The 21,255-nt window shown below is 41.2% G+C and overlaps 1 protein-coding gene across 4 annotated transcripts in view; it reads right to left on the bottom strand.

The window, feature by feature from the left end:
* The window catches only part of pcdh11 (protocadherin 11), a 209,958-nt gene that overhangs the window by 174,539 nt on the left and 14,164 nt on the right, over positions 1–21,255 (bottom strand). For 3 of the 4 annotated variants that reach the window (XM_054793110.1, XM_054793109.1, XM_054793108.1), the window contains exon 3: positions 14,389–16,896. In XM_054793110.1, the coding sequence (XP_054649085.1) occupies positions 14,389–16,896 (2,508 nt within the window). Of the gene's footprint in view, positions 1–1,065; positions 6,096–14,388; positions 16,897–21,255 lie in introns of those variants that run through there. The other variant, XM_054793111.1, reaches the window with a different exon arrangement.

A 21,255-nucleotide genomic window follows, 5' to 3' on the forward strand; every position in this document is an offset into this window, starting at 1 on the left:
CTGCTGATTACTAAAGAACGGAAAAAGGTAGAAACAAACTTTTTTTTCTGATGAAAGAAGAGAGTCTAATCTGTCTTTTCGTAGTTATAAGTTTATTTCGCCATAGCACACAATATTTTGTGTGCCTTGAAAGATCAGTCATAATCGTCCAAATATGGACAGTACTGAAGGGGTTGTATGTTGAAAAATGTCTGGGATTGAATGAGTTAATCTTTGTTTTAATAGTTTTATTATTTTACTTCTTATGTTTTTTTATTGTTGAAAATACCATTTACACATATTTTATATGATTGTGTCCTGTTTTTTTTTTCTGTTGTTGTGTATTACTTGGCTTTTAGCTTCGTAAATTAGCCCAATATGTCAATATACTACAGGGTTTAAAATAAATAAATTACTTACATTAATTATTACATTATTCATTTATTTCATTAAGAAATTAATTAATTGTCTTGTATTCTAAATGCTATGATATGAAATACACTACTTTTTAAAAATTTGCCAGACACATTAGGACTATTTGCACACAAAGTATCCGTATCTGATCGGTATCACAGATACCAGCCTGAATTTATCAGATTCGGAAACAAAATCAGTGGTATCGCACATCAATCATATGTATCAACAACTCACACACACGTCTGAAGTCCTCCTCGGAACGACACTTCCTCATTGTCACAAGACTACAGCGAGGTGCATTCCGAGGCACTCCGAACATCACAACGTCTTTAACATGCATGGTCTAAATAAACAAAAAGACCAAAAACAAAAGCATGTGGATATTCTTACCGCTCACTAGTGTAACTCTTTTGCTGCATTCAAGTATGCTCGGAAATGCCAGAAAATAAACTCAAAACAGTGAATTCAACTTAAAAAACTTTGGACGCAAGCCCTCATGGCTCATAATGACACACTTAAAGTGTGATTCAAATCGTCTGCTACCATTAAAGAGACTGGCGTTTTACGTTTTCAGACATGTGTGGTGTCTTTCAGCATGATTCTCATCTGGAGCTGTTGTTACATACAAATGTATACAATTGGGCATTGTCGTTTATCTTTTTCTTCATAGACAAAAGGGCATATTTCACATAAAGCCGCAATGGTGAGCAAATTCAATTAATTTGAACACTGTGATTAATTTGATTCAATTTTTTAATCATTTCACAGCCCTAATATATACATCCGACACATTAACTGCATTAACACGTTGCTGTTGAAAAAGCATCAGACATCTACACGTACACACGTTAAGGCGCATTAAAGCAGGAGCTTTGTTGTATGCGTTGAAACATCACCTCATTTGGCGTCACCTGGAAAATCAAGTGACAAATGATCTACCTCAAAGCGATACATCCATCCTAAGATCTACTCATGAGGAGTTTTTAAGTAGGCAGATTTACATGTACCTATTAATAGAAGGCTGACATGTATGCACCCGATACCAGATCAATCCACTTTAGTGTGAGCCATTTTCTCAAACCACCAAGGACACTTTCCCCGGCGGGAACTGATTAGCTCCCCCCGTTTGAGAATATGAAATAACTTTGATTAGCAATTAAACATTTCTCATTGTCTATTCTTTGTTTTGCTGCTTTCAAGTGGGTATTTTTGGATCAAATGGGCCCAACGTAGAGTTGGAGCAGCGGTTATTGTGCGGTGCCTTCACACATCATTCCTCTTCTGTTTTTGCGCGACTGTACACCATAAGAGCGGGTTTTATCATTATCAGATGATCATTATCGTCTCTCGTGAAGGAGAAACCCAAAAGAAAATGGTGTTATTCCAAAAAAAGCTTCCGTTTGAGGGCTTCAAAGGATGAGCCTCCACCGCATTTCCATAACTTTTTATCTGTAATCTGTTCCTAATGAGCGATATTTCTCTCAGAGATGTGCTGAGGAGTTGCAACACGTAATGAAATTTAATGTGCACATCTCCATGCCACACACTTCTCACGCCTCAGGTTCACACTTTTCTAAAATTTGGTAGCAAGATGGGGGCCGCACGGTGGTTAGTATGTTGGCCACAAAGTCAGAAGATCCGGAAGATCTGGTTTCGAATCTCCGTTGGGCATCTCTGTGTGCAGTTTGCGTGAGTTACTACTAATAATAGGCTTTTTCAACTACTGTATATCACAAAGCTGAGATTGATTTTTTTCTTGAAATATATACAGGACAACTTCATGTGTTGCTTTACCAAATATCACAGTGGCAACGTTGCATCCTTTCATTTTTCAGCATGTGGCCCTCGCTGGAAAACATTTGGACGGCCTTGTCGTAGGTAGCTGATAAGGAACGTGCTCTACGAGTGTCCAAAGTGGGATTCAGAATGAATGAAGGTGGATGGGATGGAGATAACACCCAGTGTGATGCAAACAATTCATAAAAGAGCCATCACAAAATGCAATACAATGCAAAAGACTTTAATAAATTTTTTGAAGCGCACACATACATAAAACAGTTACAGTTTTCTCCACACTGGCAAATCAAAGTCAAACACAAAGATCATGTAAGGTGCATATTGTACTTCACATTGAATAAAAGTGAGGTTATCCATCTGCCCTACAACAATACAAGCTCTCCAAATTTATGAGTATTTTTTTTTCTCTGTTGTTGTTTTCCCTGACAATCAGGCAAATCTAATCATTACAGTGCTAAGATGCTATGTATACGTCATACTGTGGCTCCTACGCGGAAGTGAATACATTTGATACCGTAATTACATGAATATACCTCCTTCCATAATAACACCCTGCCTCAACACAATTAAAAGCTTTAAAATAGACACAGTCGGTTGAGTCGTGGCACAAAATCAGAGGGGCTGCTGGTACGACAAAATCTCCATAATTCAACTACAATGCAGCCTCTGCTCCAGCGGTCTGTACAGTTAAAATAGACTGGCTATGCCTATTTTAATTAGTCTAATTCTATGCTTATATGTATGTAATGCGGACCCATTTCAGGCCTCATTACCGGAGCTTTTAAATCTGAACACGTCAACCAGCCAAATGGTGTCGACTTGGAAATAATCACATCAGGACCACTTGTGCCACAGTGTTGCTGTGAGACGTGTGTAGAAAAGATGATGAAGCTCCGAACAAGAGGTCACAAGGTTTGGTGCTCAATGTTCTTGTCATCTATAAAAAAAAATATATTTCTGCAAGTGTAAAGAAGTGCAAGCAAGTTACTTTCGCTCATAAACCTGCCAGCCTCACACTATAAAATGATTTATCATTACGTTTTTCTTGTTTTGAACCATCTGGAGTCATTTTAATATGTCTTTCTGCAGGTTACACCATTTCCCAACTTGGGAATTTGAAGTGACACGGAAAAGGTCAGGTTTAGCGCTCTTCAAATCTGCCCTACATAAACAGCCTTTGATTATAACCCCAGCAGTTAGTCCCTTGTGATTGTGGCTTAGCTGAAAGTATTAAACTTGTCCGACCACTCCTCCCAGTGTAATAACAACGAGGCGATCAGAAGCGCAGTTGTTGACAGCGGGGCGGGGTGGTGGGTGTGCACTTTTTCTTCTACTCACAAATGCTCTTAGTGGCAAAAAAAATGTAGGACAGCGAAAGGTGAAAAGGTGAAAAAGAAAGTCCACTGTGATGTGGACGATGCACGCACGGAAGCCTGCCGACCAGTAGACTTTGCAGCATAAATACATTTTAAGTCATTTGTTCCGAGAGCAAGCTCATGTGGAAATTAATGCAAAAGAATTAAGACAATAAAATGCCACCAGGCAGCTTTGCAAAAAATAAAAAATAAAAAATACTCAATAAATATAAACACCATCAACTCTGTGGTAGATACACATACATACATATAAACAGAAAGGTAAAACAAAAAGGTTGGAATGTGTGTTTGATAAGGTATTTCTCTCTTGCAATAATGCTTATTGCCAATACATTTTTTACCATTTTAAAATTTTAAATGATGCCTCATTTGTATGGAACATGTGCGTCACACCCATATAGGCTACGTAATCAAACAGCTTGCTCTGCCACATCACATTACCAGAATGCACAGATATCAAGAAGCACATACACTACCAGTCAAAAGTTTGTAGCCACCTTCTCATACAATAACATGATCAAGTGGCTGACTGGTAGCGAATATCCACATTCCGGGATCAAAGCTCGCACCACAGGGTGGTGTTTCTTTAAGACCTCCGGAATTAGGCCACAACTTTCTTCAGCTGACCACTTGTGGGAATCTCTTCATGCCAACATAATTGTGTTGGCTGTTATGCAACCACTCCTGCTTGAGGAGTGGAATGCCGTCCCACAGCAGTGTGTGAGCAGCATGAGGCGGTGCCAAGCTGACTATGTTTTGTTTTTTTTTACAAAGTAAAATTGCAAATACAGTCATCCCTTGCCACATCACGCTTCGAAACGTGCTGCTTCGTGGTTGGTTGAACACAGTATAAAAATGGCTAAATTAAGTAAAATACAAATATAAGGCATTCAGAAAACGCATTCAAAGATGCTGTGAATGATATGTACCAGTGTCACAAGATCTCGCGAAATTAAGACTTCTTGTTTAGAAAAAAAATGTCTTGTGGCCACTAGGCCTGGGACCATAATAAATAAACTAATTCATCACACAGTAAATGAAATTGAACTTAATATATTGCCATGTGCATGCGTGTCTGCTTTGTCGTCTCCCGCCTCCAAACAGACAGGAAGAGAGTTCACTCTGTGCATTGGTTTCAGCCGCTTGGCGCGTTTGTTCCATGGAACAATGGCATGAACAGAGTGAGCCCTTTTGTCAGTCATACAGTCTCTTTGACTCGGTGGGTGGAGGCGGGGCCACAAGCATACACACAGAGTGCGGACGAGTGTAACGTAGTAGAAATTAAATTAGTACATTACAACATTTTGTCATTTTTTAAAAATATTTTTCATTGTACTTTTCTTAAAAGTAACGTTAAAATCTCGTGTATCGTCTCATCTTGTGAACTGAGTGTCTCATGACACCCCTATTATGCAGTATTCTACACTGGTCACTAGTAGAGTTACTGTAATGTTCGGCGATGGTGATGATGATGGCCGTAACTTTTATTGCAGGTTTGAATGATCTCACAACAGGCACAATAATCCCTCACAAAAATCCCAAAAACTCAACTCTGAACCCTTGACGTCACTTCCTGTCTGCCCGCCACTCTACTCTGATAGCACAATAACACATTTATAGCAACATACACCAGCACAAGTCTAATTTATGTCATAAATTATCTTTTTACTCTTATTATGTCTACTATATTGGTTAATACGAGTGTAACAGTGCCTGTAGGGGTGTTATATCATGCCTAGAGGGCTCTAATAGTGTTGAAAAACATATTTCAAAAGTTGTAAACAGGTTTCCGATGCTCTAACTGCAAAAATCTGTAACTTATAAAAAAGGAGTGGCCCTTCGCAGAGATGACTGCATGTCATTTCTTCCTTGTCACTCGTAGACTTCAACGATCCAATCCACCAAAGAACACCAAACAAGAGTTGACAGCAACGGCAGATTGTGTTTTGGCATAAGCAGTGAAAATGCATCTTCCTTACATGAGGCATCATTGAAAATTGAAATAAACATGCAACAAATGTATCGGTAAGAAACATTGTTAAAAAAAAAAGTCAACCAAAACACAAATTTCCAAACTTTTTGTTTTATATTTAATTTACAGGTCTATTGACTGTATTTGACACCTATTTTACAGCGTGGGTGCCGGAGCTTTAGGGTATCGCATTGGATTCAAACACAGTTCATACTTCCAACACATTTGACAAGAGGATCTTGATCAAGTTTCAAGCAGGAAAACATCAACTGTCTCTCGCCCCCTTCCCCCCACCTCTTCAACTTCCATGTGTCCTGTGTTTGTGTGAGGAGGTGAGCTTTGAGGCTGTAGAGGCAGTAAAGTACTTGTTCACCTCGCCACTTCCTCCCTCCTGCCCTCTCTGTTTTCTCTCTTTTCTCTGCGCCCCCCCACCCCTCTCTCTCATTCTCTCTCTCTTTAGGTAGTGGGAGCTAGAGATTGATTTTAATCCTGTGGGAGCGGGCTGTACCTGTGCCACAGAGTGTGCCATAGTGTGGTGGTTTCAGTGCCGTCTCCTGAAATATAGAGAGACAGACAGATATAGGGAGATTGGAGTTACAATGTCATCCAGCTCTGAGCAGTCTAAGCTGTAGCCTTATCAGCGCCAGGCTACGCTCAACAACAACACCAAAAAAAAAAAAAAACCTCTCGAAAGAGAGTGCTGAAGATCATAAATAATAATAAAATAAACATTCTTCAAGGGATGGCTGGCAATCAACTCATTTTCTTGTCAGGTTTCCTTGAAGAATGCTATAGGTATCACAAGTTTGTGCATTTTTGTTCCTGTACTTATCAGAGCATATCATCACCCAATTGTCACTCCCAATTTGTCTCCCAGCACACCAGGGCAGCACTCTTCATTCCCCCTCCAACAATTTAGGCCCAGTCTTTCGGACCCTTGCCAGTAGGTCCTCTGATATGTACAGAATGACATATTGCTGTGTTTTTTCGTTTTGTCTTCAAGTAAGCACCACATGTGGCTATGACTGAGAGAGAGAGAGATAGAGAGAATGTGACTCACACAAAGACACAACATTTCTCACATAAAAAAGCTGGTCTGGATGAAGTGAATTAACTCAATGATAAAAACAAGATGATGCATGTTTGGGGAAAAACAAATGTTGACAGTGTTGTAAAGTCATGGTATTTGCTTGCTGTTGGCTTTCAGCATACGCACCGTGGGTGACTTGTATCAATATGTTCACCCACACACGTGATGTACATTCTGGACTATTGAGCACCCACCAAATTTAAAGAAAAAAAAATGTGTACATATACAGTATAGGCCGCAGGTGTCCACATTGTAACATGGGATATTTCCACAGAAAGAGACACTATAAACCTTGCAATCCTACCTACACTCAATATTCCCTGTGTCACTCGTTAGCTCCGATAAACTCTGACTTGATCAAACTTACTTAAGATTTGTCAGATCAAAACACAATCAATGATATTAGCTTTCCTGGCGGAAATACACTACTTTCTGTTTTGGCACGCTAAGCATGATGGGAACTGTAGTTCTTTTAGCCATAAATAAGCAGCATCCTTGTTTAAGCCGCAGGGTTCAAAGCGTGTGAAACAAGTATAGCTTATACTCAGGACGTACATTACAACGCAAACGTTAGGGTCTCTGCTGCCTTTTGACAGAACAATGAGACGTCGTGATTTTGACAAAAATATTGACTACAAGAAATTAAAAGGGACAAAAACATGGAGTTGGTTCCCCCTTTCACAACTAAAAACAGCTTCTAGGAAGATTTTGTTAGTCCAGTCATGCAGAATAACATTTGTGTGGACCTGAGAGAGCGCCTGGTTCACAATTCACCTGGTTCACGTTCTATTTTATCCCAAAGGTGTTCAAGTCAAAGCTCTCAAGTTCTTGCACAGCAAAATCACCCAAGCATGACTTGCTTTGTGCAGCGCTACAACAGAAAAGGGTTTTCCCCAAAGCTGGACATGGACTGGATTTTATTTTTTTTCATATAGAAAAGCTTCATTTTGAAAGCACATAAGAGAAAACTCTGTGATATGAAGTTAAGTGTGAAATAATGTTTTTATCTACTTTTGGATTTGGATTTGCAATTACCATGTTCCTCTTTTATTTTTATTTTATTTTAACACAATACATGAATGTATGTTCTTTAAAGTTGGCATTTAAATTCAATTCAAACACGTTAATGACGTGTTTGCAATGTTGGAGATCCACCACTCCCGCCAAAATGTGTGTTTTCCATCATGTTTGTGTTTGTTTTCATTTGTTCCTGCCTTGAAGTTCTCTTGTCCGATTGACTGTGAGGCTGTAAATGTGTCCTGCATGGTGATTGGGTGAGCGGCAAGAGGAAAGGGGAGCCTCTGTGTGTATGAGTGCGCGGTGAAAGATGTGCGCTGTGGATGTATGACGTGGTTTTGAACGGAAGCAACCTCTTAGTTTAAATTAAAAAGTGATCAACTTCTGGGCAAAAGCTCCAATGTTTTATATCACAGCTTGGTGGTAGGGAGACGGCATGTATGTGTAAAAAAGTTGATAGAAAAGATCATGGGGATTATGTAATCCTTGGGAGGTTACACAATTGCATTGTCTGAAATTGCAATTTCGATTGGAAAACGATAACACGCCTCAAAGGGTGAGTGTGCAGTGATGGATCCTAACCAACCTCAATCGTCGCCATCTTGGCTGCATAGCAAAAAAGAAGGGACTAACTGAAATGGTACTCAAATTTCCAGTAAGTGACTTCCAGGTAGATAACCCGGTGTCTTTACCGCTGAGAAAGGCTGGTCATCTAGTCCTATCAATTCAATGATTTTTCGGGTTATTTGCTTCGCCTTCTGACTGTCACGCACGTACGTGCGAGCGTTGTTCAGCGGTTTTGGCTGCGTCAGCTGCCGTTGGACTGATGCTGCACCATGAACTTCCAAAAGTCACCATACTGCGTCAAGTGTTTGTTTTCCAAATGCTGGATTAAATTAAAGCTTTTTTAACGTCCTACCCCCTCGGGATATTTTTCATGGCATGTTTTACTTTAATATCACTCTCACAAATGGCACGTAATTCCTCACAACGTGTTTGTTTTGGCTTTGGCACGCCGCGCTTCTCCAAGACGGTAGAGCAAGACACGGCACGCACACAGGGATCGCGGAAGGCTGCAGGCTGCAAGCCAGAGGTGATCGGCTTTTTGGGATTGGCGTTGAAAGGCATTTAACGGGCGTATGCCGGTCACATGCTTTTCCACGGAAATCTGCCGATATTGATCTGTGGCCGATCAATCGGAGCATCCCTAATCTGTTGTGTTTTTTATTGTCACTGTATAAGTCAGTGTTATAGCATATCAATATTATATTCCAATTTGAATAGTGAGCTAAAAAAAAAAGTCGGGAAACCAATGCATGAGAAACACGCCTGTCAATATCATACCTGTATACTGCAGCAACACTGAGGGCAGTCCGTCATGTATTTGGCCGCAGGAGGCGACCCTAAACGCCCCAGAATTAGAAGGCAAACAAAAGAATGTGTTAGCCTTTCGCCCCCCCTGCCTGTTGGCGCTGATGTCGGAGATCACTCAAGAAAAGGTGGCGCTCGTTTAATCGGCCCCCACTAAAGTACACGCCCTCACAAGTGCTCCTCATCACTGGCGGCCAGGTTGACCTCTAATACAATGCAGCAGCGCTTCAAAGAAAATGATGAGACGTGTAAAAACTGAGGAGGGGAGGGATGTGTGTGTGAGTGTGTATGGGTGGGGGGGGGGGGTTCTATAATAGAGCCATATGGTAGCACAAATCTGTAGTCTCTGAAGTATCTTTTACAAGCTGTAGTCTTTAACGGCTACATCTGTATAGTCCCTGGAAACATTTTGGTGACCTTAACCTGTAAGCCATTCATTCCACATGTGCACCGTGTCATTTTTTCACGTTATTTTAATCAGCTGTCAGCGCGTGTGAGTTAGGGGTTCATTAAAGTACTCATCGCAAACTTTTATGGACCAAACAGGAGAAAACAACCCAGTCATTGATTGATTTATGTTTTTAATCAGGATTCTGGTGTCTTGGCTTTAAGTGGTCTCAAATAACAGTTTACCCACCACACTTAAAGTTGTCTTCACAAATGAGTTGTTAAATACCTAACTTTGATTCCTAAGTAGATTTAGAGGAGCACAAATAAGATTGGGTTGTAGTCGAGCCTTCGTAAACAATAACCTGTTATCACCTCACTTTAGGCTCTGAGGCCGACACACCCAAGTATCATCTTTGAGGATCACCGCCTCCTTCTCTCATCTTATCAGCCTTATACCAAACCTAATTACAGCGATTTTAATCATACTGTATTACGAGTGATTAACCCTTTAGTGCATTTAATTAACCTTTGCAGCCACAGATTTTCATCATGCTTTTTTTCCTCCATGACACAGGCTTTAAATAATCATACTTAAAACTGGAGGGAAATCTAATGTCTAAAGTGGGAGCCATCACTTGTCAATTGCTTAAGGGGACAGAAAAATGCAGATGTACTCTGAGTTCAACGCTATTAAAGGTGTGGTTGATCAGTTCAAATAGTGAGGTTTTCTGACAGGGGTGTCCAAAGTGCGTTTTGCAGCCTGTTGCTGTTTTTTTTTTTTTTTTTTATTGGCTCACAGCACATTCTAAAAATATAATTTAATATCAAAAGTAGAAACAAACAACAAAAATAGAAAAATCAGCAGTAATTTGGCAAGAACAATGTCAGAATATTAAGACAAATATCGAACAAGAAGAAAAAAGTAATTTTACAAGAACAACTTTATACTATTATGAGGAAAAATATAATTTTAGAATATAACGATCAAATGTTAAACAAAAATGAAATTTTTAAAAGTTGCAATATTGTAAGAAACAAACAAAACAATGACTAAAATTGTAATTTTTGGAAAATAAGGTTGCGGAAAACGTTCCGTTACGTTACAATGAAGTCCAAATATTATAGGAATAAAGTTGAGAAGAACATTTACAAGAAGAAAGTTGAAATAGTTGGGAAAAGAAAAGAGTGGAAATGGAAAACACAGCTATAATTTTTGCGAGAATAACGTCAAAATATTAAGAGAAAAATGCTGTTTCATTCTAATGAGAAAAAAAGTTGCCATTTTACAATATATTCCAAATATTATGGGGACAAATGATGTCATTTTAGTAGCACAAAGTTCAAATATGAAAGAAAAAAGACATTATGTTTTAAAAGTTCTACTATTATAAGAAACAAACAAAACAATGATTAAAGTTCAATGTTAAAAATTTAAGAGAATAAAGTCTAAATATCAAGGGAATAAAGTCATACTTATGAGAATACAATTTTGCAAGAAGAAAGTTAAAATAGCTGGAAAATGCAAAAAAGAAAACAGCAGAAATGGAAAAAAAAACAGAAATGCGAATAAAGTCAAAATAGTGTGAGAAAAAAGTTATATTCTAACAAGAAAAAAAGATTGCATTTTGCAAGAATAGAAACTAAATATTAGGCCAAATGTCATTTTAGTAGCATAGAGCTGAAGTGTTCAAGAATGTCATGTAATATGGAACAAAGTTAAAACATTAAGGGAATGAAGTCTTAATATCATGAAAAGAAAATGTATGAAGATTATTAAAGGAAAAAAATTTAAATTCAACAACAGCAAAACAAAAACCTACATTGATACTAAAAATAGGCTGAGATGCATTTTTTTTCTTGAAATAAATATAGCTTCTTAGCATAACTACATCTTTTGCTTTACAAAATATCAAAGTGGCCCTTGTATCCTTTCCTTTTTCACCATGTGGCCCCTGCTGGAAAAACACTGGACACCCCTGAATTATGAAAATATTTCTAATAGAATAAAAATGAGCACAATGAATCAGGGCTCCATAAATCAGATAAGATTTGAGAGACTGTTGGCTTATCATATATGCATCGACTTCAAATTGATTCCAAAAAGCCTCTCTCTGGTGAGCAAGTGAAAATCTGTTGCAATCGGTGATGCTCAAAATCCGAATATATAATAACGTATAATCATTTAGAGTTGCAGAAATCTTGCTGAATATTGCAACGTATTTCATGGCATCCACGACTGGGGGCGTGGGGGTTCATTGAGACGGGTCGTGAGTGTGTCAAATAAACATTGTGAATTAAATCTTGAGCACTCAGGGCGGTGGTAGGCTTATGTATTATACACCAAGTCAGAGCAAGGCTTTTAACCAGGGTTTAAAATAAAAGGTGGATGAAGGCAATGACTCTGAGCTCTGTGTGGGTGTCCTCATAAATTATCCTCACAACAATATTTCAGGGGATAAACATCATTTAGCCAAACTATGCCTCAAGAAACGTGAATGCCACAAATAAAAGCGCCACAGGAGCCAAAATGCAAAACACACACACACACACACACACACACACACACACACACACACAAAATGATAGACAGGACACAAAAAAGCAAAAGCCTCATCAAAGAAAATCACAAGACTGATGCAATATCATGACGATGGCTCAGAATTGGATGGATGGCAGATTTCATAATTACAATCCAAACAGAGACACAAACAGAAGCCAACCAAGAAACAACCAAATCCTCCAGAAATGGAAAAAAGAAACAAACTAATTAGGCTTTTATACCTACAGCAACATACAGTATGACCACATGGCGACCCTGACATCATCATTCATCACCTTCATCAGTTTGTCCCAAAAAGTACTGGGAATACGAGTTTCTCAGTTTCTTTTCAGACAGAAATCACAACCGGATGCTATTTGAGCTCATTTAAACAACGCCCTGAAAGCGTATGTACATATGCAATTTATAACAATAATTGGGGTCGTTAAAGAGGAACGTTTATGAGCTAAATGCAACGTCGGCCGGGCAGGCTTTTTATGGACTAGTGCTCCCTTGGTGTTTCAGGATATTGGTCTCAAAGCTCTGCGTCACCTTGATCCCCGCGACCCCCCTTCGCTCCCCCGCCCCAAGCCGTACTTAGTCTTCCCAGCAGCACTGTGCTCTCGCTGCCGGCACCGAGCAAGGCCACCTCTCCTTACTTCTGATTTACATTTATTTCCCTCATCTGCTTTTATTTATTGGGGCACTTCGCATTTGGCACATTTCTCTTTATGGAATCATAAGGCCCTTGCTGTACTACCTCATTCAAATGAGCGTTTCTCCCATGAAGCAACTCCCCTGGTACAATAAAGGCAGCATTTGATTATATTGTATTTTATGTTTCAGTGATTGCTGATTAAGTGAGTAGTCTCTGTCAATCTGGTTGTTGTGTTTAGTTTTTGCTCGGTTGGTTTAAAAGAACAGTCTAAATAAGTGATGCACGATATCTTTTTTTTTTGTGCTTCTCAAGACCGCTACGATACCGATAACAGATAACTTTTTTATATCTACTTTTTTCACCCTTTAGATTTGACTGTAGTTTGTGCACTACATGCAATTTTCATTTTGACTGCACGGGTAAGAAGGACTCCAATTTGGATTTGACCAACTGTAACTGTTGATTTGTACAAATCAAATATCATGCTGTTACTACTACCACATCACTACTATCAGGAGAACCAGAGTATAGAGCGGAGAGAGCCACCTGCTGTGGCCCAGCAAAGTGCACTATATTCGGACACCTGCTCCAAGCACCTGGTGTGCCGCTATGGAGGTCAGGAGAACCGTAGTACAGAGCGGGAGGAGCCTGGCGTGGCCCAGCAAGGTGGACTGTATTCGGGCACACGCTCGGAGTAGTCGGTGTGACGCCACGGAGGTCTCTGGCAAACCTTTTGCACTTTTCAAACACTGCGACACTGGAGTTTCAGGTGTCTGTTCAGGGTTTTTGTGTGCTGGATGGGTTTTTTCCCCCCTCATCGCTGGGCATTTGGTAAAACTACAACGTGAAATGTGTTCCTCAGAAAGTGAATATTTGTTTGCAAGTGATGTCAGGGGAAGTTCCGACAGGCCCTTACCGTCACAGGCTGGAGAAAAAATGAGCGCTTGATTTGCTCGCCTGCACAGGCCTGGGTAACCTCGCCTCACGTTTTGACGTCATAATTCCCTCATGTCAGTCTGATAATTATCGTGCATCCCTAGTCTAAATATTTGTACACAGTTTAACTCGGCCATTGACCAAATAAATCTGTCCAGTTTTTTTTTTTTTTTGCGACCCAAGCTTGGATTTTGTAATTATAGTCTTCCCTGCAGTAGTAATATCAGCCAACAGTGTAAAACAATGACTTGACATGCTGTGATGGTTGGCTTTGTGTGGTGGTTGAGTTGAGACAACAAGCTTCTGTCACAAATTGCAAACGTTCTGATTATTTTTAACATCAGAAAGTGCAAACACACAAATGGGAAAAATATATCACAGGAAAAACATCTTTTGAAAAAGACATTGTTTGGCCCCATACTAGGTGTAGGTGAGGAATAACAGCAAGACGTGATTTAAAAAAAGGCATCAATTTTGATTTTGTGAGCTCTCCAAATTCAAAAACGGCCAGCCATCGTAATTGCACTGCTGCTGTTAATCAAGCTTTGAATATGAAATTAACCTGCACATGTAAATGATTATGCAATTATGATTGCTTACAAACGAGGGTGCATACAGGATTAGGGTGCCGCTTTGGGTGTGTCTTCTAAGTGCAGTTGTAATTCATCCTAATTTTTCATCCTAACTGCAAATGACATTCATGTAAACGTTTTTCTGCCCGCTGTTGGATAGTACTTCTGCTCCATACTGCCATCTTCCCTTTGTCATATCAACTACCTCGGGGCAGTAGGGGGAGTGGGAGTGGGGACTAGTGTGGGCGGGTTGAAAAAAGAAGTCATGAATTACCTGTCGGGTGGTGATTTGCCCCGGACTCTTGAATCCCCCCTGACAGCCGCACTCTGAGACACTGTACGGGTCGGAGCTCGTCGATGAGCACTTGGAAAGCGAGTCGCAGCCCACCACAAATGTGTTGTCCAAAGGGAGCTCCTGGATCACGTGATGCTTCTTTGGGGCCACCGGAGTCTCCGGTTTGATTTGAAATGTAGGCTGAGGGGATGCAGACTTGTAATGCTTGGCTAAGTCTGGGCTGTCAGGTTTGAAGGTGGTGGGCGTGGTGGCCCAGTTGTACTTCCCCATGGTTTGCTCCTCTAGCTCCACGGGGAGATCCAGAGTACCATTAACATGCTCATGGGTGGGGTCGTCAGGCTTAGATTCATCTATGGTCACAAAGTTCAGGAGGAGGCTCTTAGGGGAGCGCTTCTTTCTCTTCTTCTTCTTCTTGATCTGACGGTTCTCTTGGTTGGGCGACACCCACTCGCCGCTCTGCTTGCTCTTCTGTACCACTTTGTGTCTGGGAGTCTGTCGGCAGCGCACCAAGGCAGTCACAAATATCACCAAGATGACAGTCATGGTCCCGGCTATGATCGCAATGACAACAATCACATATCCGTTAGCTTGAGGTGTTACCTCACTGTCCCCTATGTTCCGGTCCAGTGGCGTCTCCATGCTTTTCCTCAGCTGTTCTTGGATAAAAGTGGCATTTGACACAGTGTCATTGACAAATAAGTGAATAAGTGCAATTGCTTGTAATGATTCAGGCTGGCCAAGATCTCTGACTTTGACAACCAGCCTATGCAGCCCTTGATCCGCCGCCACTATTTTCTCCTGCAGTGTTATGTTACCTGTTGTTTTGTCAATTGAGAAAAGGCCTCGAGGGGAGACCCTAGATGTGATGATGATGCTGCTGGTAATGCTATACTGTAGCTCAGCATTCATACCTGTGTCATTGTCAATAGCAAACACCCTTGTAACAACAGCACCGGGGGTGGTGGTGGTCCGCACGAGGTCATATGAGTAATTGGACGAGGGAACAACGAACACAGGGCGATTGTCGTTTACATCGACCACATTTATAGTGACCTTGGCGTAGGAGGAGCTAGGGGGGTCCCCTCCATCCACTGCTTTCACCATAAATGTGTAGGAGCTCTGCTGCTCCCGATCAAAGGTGATATTGGGCTTGATTACACCGGTTTGAGGGTCGATGATGAAATGGTCTTTCCCGTTCAAAATGGAGAGGGTCACAATGGCATTATCTCCTGCATCTGCGTCCGTCACTGTGATTAAGCCCACAGTTCCAAACAGTGGAAGATTTTCAGGCACATAGAAGTTGTATTCAGGGTGTGTGAAAGCCGGGCTGTTGTCATTAAGGTCCTGAACGATTAGCCTGACTGTGACATTGCTCTGCAGGGACGAGGAACCATTGTCCCTGCCTATGACAGTGAATGAATACCTTTCCTGCTTCTCTCTGTCCAGTCTTTTGCCAACTGAAAGAATTCCTGACCGTCTGTCTATGTTAAACCCATCGGGTGCATCAGGGCCAAGGGTATAAATAATTTCAGCATTATGTCCGCTGTCTGCATCAGTGGCACTGATTTTTATTAACTGTGATGACGGGTCATTATTCTCTGGTATGGAAAGTTGGATTTCTGGCTGGGGGAAGATGGGCGCATTGTCGTTCTCATCCTTGATTTTAATTAAAACCATAGCTGAAGTGTTCAAAGGAGGCGTCCCCCTATCCGAAGCCACTATCCTAATTGCATATTCTCGAGTCATCTCATAATCGAGTGGAGCAGCTGTCTCCAGTAAAAACTGATCATTAAAGACAGGCTTCAACCGAAATGGAACATCATGGTCAGTGTAGCAAGTGACTTTGCCGTAGAGATCTGCATCTCTGTCTGTAACTGTGATGAGGGCTATTTTGGTATTGAGGGGGGCATTCTCAGACAACAGAACAGTCCCGTTCACCAGGTTGATGATGTAGCGAGTGTCAATGGAGGGAACATTGTCATTAACATCGGTAACGTTGACAGTCACTGTGGCTCTGGAGGGTGTCGAGCTGCCGTCACTGGCCAGAACAATGAGTTTGTGAACAGGAGTTAACTCCCTGTCCAGTGGCTGCTTCACAGTGATCAATCCCGTCGTGCTATCAATGGAAAAGTGTCGTTTAGTCGAAGCAGAAATCTGGTTACTGAAGGCGAAGTGAATCTGGGCATTGGATCCGAGGTCTGCGTCTGTCGCGTGAAGCTGAACAACCGATGTCCCTGTGGGGGCGTTCTCCGGTACCGTGACCTCCAGTTCGCTATTCTTGAAGACGGGGCGATTGTCATTGACGTCAGAGATGGTGACTTGAAGGATGGCAGTGCTAGACTTGGGAGGGTTGCCACCATCCTCCACTTTTATCTTCATGACAAAGGTGTCCTTCTGCTCACGATCCAGATTCTGCTGAACGATCAGCTGCGGCCACTTGTCACCCTCGGGCGTCTCAATGATGTCTAAGCCAAATTCTCCAACACTCTGAAAAGACAAAACAAATAATTCAAAAGTTACTTCCACACTTCTTAGCAGCGTGACAGTATATAGGTATACGTATGTTTCATGTCCTTATGGTGCTCTGCTCTAAGTCCCTCATATAAATGCTAATTCTGAGCCCCTCTTATTCGCTGGACTTTAATGCTCTTGGAAAATATCACCTTTGAACTTGCTCATTTATCTTTCAAGGTCATTAGAGGTTGTCAAAGAGGATTCCACGGTTAGATCTTTTTTGGATCATATTTTTAAGCCAGTCGTGACTCCAAAGAGCAATTTTTTTGGCCATCATCTACCATCCTTATGTGGGACATAAACACACGTCTTTCTCTTTTATGTGTGTTGTAATTATATAAAAAGAGCTAAAAAGAGGCAGCTAATTTAATGCACTTGATGCGACACACCTATTCCACCTACAAAGCCCGCTGTTAAAACACCTCCAAAAATCTCCAACAATGTTTAATCATTGTATATCCATGCTGTGACCATGTAGTAACAAGCACGTTCATGACATCATGTAATACTTACAGTAGTTTGCTGTATTTTGGTAATTTTAAGCAGGACCGGAACGTCCTTCCTGGGTGCAGTGATTTCACATAGCAACATAGAAACAAACGCTACACCTAGCGTTAACTTAAAAAAAAAAAAACACAGCAGCTGTGGCGGCAGCTCGAATATGTAGCGTTACCTTTCAGTAGTGGCCTGAGGCATTGTGAGCGAGTGTGTGATGAAACTCGTCGCTAGCCGACTAGTAGCTAGTAGCTGCGCCAGTGAAGTAGTTCTTGGGCGTAACAATGTTAATAACGATAATAATAACAATGTCGCTGTAGCTTGGTTAATATGCTGGTAGCATGATGTAAATGGAGCATTGTTGGAGGTTCCACAAAAAAGGGTCGTTTTCCTTCAACAGTCAAAGACGTCCCGAAACAAGGTAGCTGCACGTGCTGTTCAATGCTTCAAAAAAAACACAAAATGCCATTTAATCATTTGTAAAGTGACAATTCATTGTAATAATTCCTGCTAACCGCGCTTATACATCTTTCTCTTGAGATTTCAATCTACCTTTGTGTGGGTTAGAATATAGCAGGCATAATTAAAGGTCTTGTTAACAAGAAGTACAATTGCAGACACACTAATAACCTCTGAATTCAAAAGCACTGCAGGACCAGATCACCTTATTTTACGAGCGGCGGTGGCAAAGAATACCAAATGTTCAAACTGCTTTTTGTTTCAGAAGTGCTAAATCAAGGCAAGTGTAAAGCCACGGGGAAAGGAAAGCAAATGTATCAGAAATCCCCATGAGAAACTGACAGAACTGGCAAAGCTTGTTAAGAGTAATTGCATTCCTCTCCAAAAATAGCACTAATATTTAGTTTCCAACAGAGTATGGTATGGATCTACGCACAAGTCCAAATAGAAGGGAGCGGATAGAAGGCTAGGGGGAGGGCTGATGGAGAGGCAGCACGAGAGAGAGCAAGCGAGAAGGGAGGAGGAAATAAAAAGATCAAGCCCATGAATGAGCTGCATGCACATTATGAAACAAAGAAGCCCTTTGAAGCTCTTTCAGTCAGAAGCAGTTTCATGGTAAAACAAGAAAAAGGCTTCTCTTTAAAAAGATAAGCTTCATGCTGCACATAATGTTGGAAGCGATTACTCTCGTCTAGGCACAGCCATCAAATGAGATTAAGATATATACATTTTCCTTGTTCAAGTAGGGGAACATTTCCGACAAACTGTGTGCACAAGACTCCTCGAAGGGTTTCGGAATCTCGTACCGCCCTCGTGCCAGCGTGAGGCCGACGCAAGGGAACACGCAGGTGCAGCATGTAAATTATTGTGTACTGTGGAACAAATTGCTTGCCGAGGGAGTGTTGTCAACACGATTGACAGAACTACTTAAAAACAGCCAGCACAGCAGCAATGATCTCTCAGACCTTTTGGAGGCACATTATGGGCATGCAAGAGCCATATCGGAATGCAGAGGCATCACATAGAAAACTGTGTGACAACATAAAGCCTTACGGATTAGTTTTTTTTGCACAATGCACAACTATTCCAAGCAGCATTCTTGTGGCTCGGTTGCTAATAGCTGAATAGTTCACAGCTACAGCACAGTAGCTTAGTATTGGCATGCCCATTTTTGACAAAGACTGATGTTAATAGCGGGATGTTGAGTTAGGATGTGTCACAAGGAATGTAACACAATGATTTATGAGGCCGCATTTCCTCGATGCTTTTGTCTCGGTTTCACACAATTTTACAGCTGACAAGACAGCACTCAGTGCATTTCAATAAGTCGAGGAGAGCTATCTCTCAGGCCGTGCAACACTCCTGAATGCAGAATTAGTCTGGCGGATTGTGATAAGATCTAAGGCAGGCTAAGGGAAGGCCAAAATACTACCAGGAATCACTCGCTCGAAACCCTTAGGCTCAGAAAGAAGGACGAAGCTGCTGCTAAGTGTGCGGAACACGTCACACCGTACCTTGATATTTTTTTTGTCACCACACATACTGGACGGTTACGGTTACTTGAGGAAAATTTTGGACCTGCCTTTCATACTGCATTAATGAGCCAACAGATTCTGAGATGATGAGAGAGGGATTGGGGCACTGTAGTGGATGTGGGAGTACACAATGTAATCAGAGCTGGCTAATTTGAAAGAAAAGGATTGAAGGATGCCAACAGAGGAAGCCTTAGCTGCTGATGAGCAAAGGATGACTCCTCACCCCTCTTCTCCTGACAGCGCCTCAGATTATCAGCCGCTGCATCTTTTAGTCAAGTTGATGACCTTATTAAAACTCAGAGGAGACTGAGATTGGGTTGTGAATACATCAGAAGGATTGTGGTGACGGTGACGGCCGTGCAGGGTCTAACTGCGCAGCGCTATTCATCATAAGCCGCAGCCCCTCTTTGTAATGTGGAGACAAACTTGCCATATTTGTTTCTTATTCCTCCCTCATCCTTGTTGCCACACCTCATCCATTTTGCTTCTGACTGATTTATTTAAAATGTTAAAAAGACAAAAGATGTATGGGACTGTATTTTCTCCACAAGCTGCAGATGCATACCATGATTTTAATACATACGCCATGTGACATGTTTACCAAACCTGCAGAGATCTTTACAAGGATTTTCTATTCTATGTGATCATGAAACTGTCAGTCGTCTGTGAAATGGAAATTAATCCATTCGTTTTCTATGGCACTTGTCCTCACTAAGGTAGCGGGGGTATGCTGGAGCCTATCCCAGATGACTTTGAGCGAGAGGCGGCGTACACCCTGTACCGGTCGCCAGCCAATTGCAGGGCGCAACCGTTCACACTCACATTCGTAACTATAGACAATTTACAGTCTCCAATTAAGCTAACATGCATATTTATGGAATGTGGGGGGAAGCCGGAGTACCCGGAGAGAACTCATGCACGCACAGGGAGAACATGCAAACGCCACACAGAGATGCCCACATAGAGATACGAACCCTTCCAGATCTCCTGGCTGTGGACAACATGCTAACCACCCGGCCACCGTGCAGTCAAAATGAAAATTGCATGGTTGTAATTGTTACATTATTGAGGCATAGTGATGATAAAATAAAGCTTTGATCATGTTTCCTTGAAGATTTTATCGTGGATATTGGGAAAAAAAAAAAAAAAAAGGACACCAAACCCTGCTACCAATATCATGGTTTTATTGAGTGGGCTCTGATATTAACTGAAGTTGCATCCTGTAATATGATTTGCAGTGGAAGCAAAATATGCACACAATTTCAGCTACACAGATTATATTGACAAAGCACAGGAACTTTGGAAATCCAATAGCAATCATTACCTTCCGTGTCCGCCGCCATCTTATATCACCTGTATATAATATAATTACACCTAAAACAAAGCTAAATACAAATAAATGCAATCAAGTAACTCAAGGCGGTCACAACATATATATATATATATATATATATATATATATTTTTTTTTTTTTTCCGGCGGTAATGTTACGTGATTATTTTACACGGGTGGATGTGCAGGTCACGCTTCCCCAAACTTCTGTTTCCAGGTCATGTGATTGTTGTTAGCAACTGAGACGTTGTTAAGTGGTTGTCGCTTGTTGTTCAGTGAAAAGTAAATGGTTTATACCACTTTTAGTAGTTTTGAAGCTGACTTTTTTACCGTGGTGTACCTTGAAACCGGTAGCCCGCCAATGCCTACTGGGAAACAACTTGAACACCTTCTGTTTTGCTTCTAACACACACCAAATGCAAAGCAAAACGCTAGGCTATAGTTGCCGTATGGGCCAAATGACGAAGTGAATAAAACGTTAAGTTAATTTTGTATTCCCATCATCATGATT

The sequence above is a fragment of the Dunckerocampus dactyliophorus genome, chromosome 11 (genome assembly GCF_027744805.1).
Source record: "Dunckerocampus dactyliophorus isolate RoL2022-P2 chromosome 11, RoL_Ddac_1.1, whole genome shotgun sequence".
Taxonomy (NCBI): domain Eukaryota; kingdom Metazoa; phylum Chordata; class Actinopteri; order Syngnathiformes; family Syngnathidae; genus Dunckerocampus; species Dunckerocampus dactyliophorus.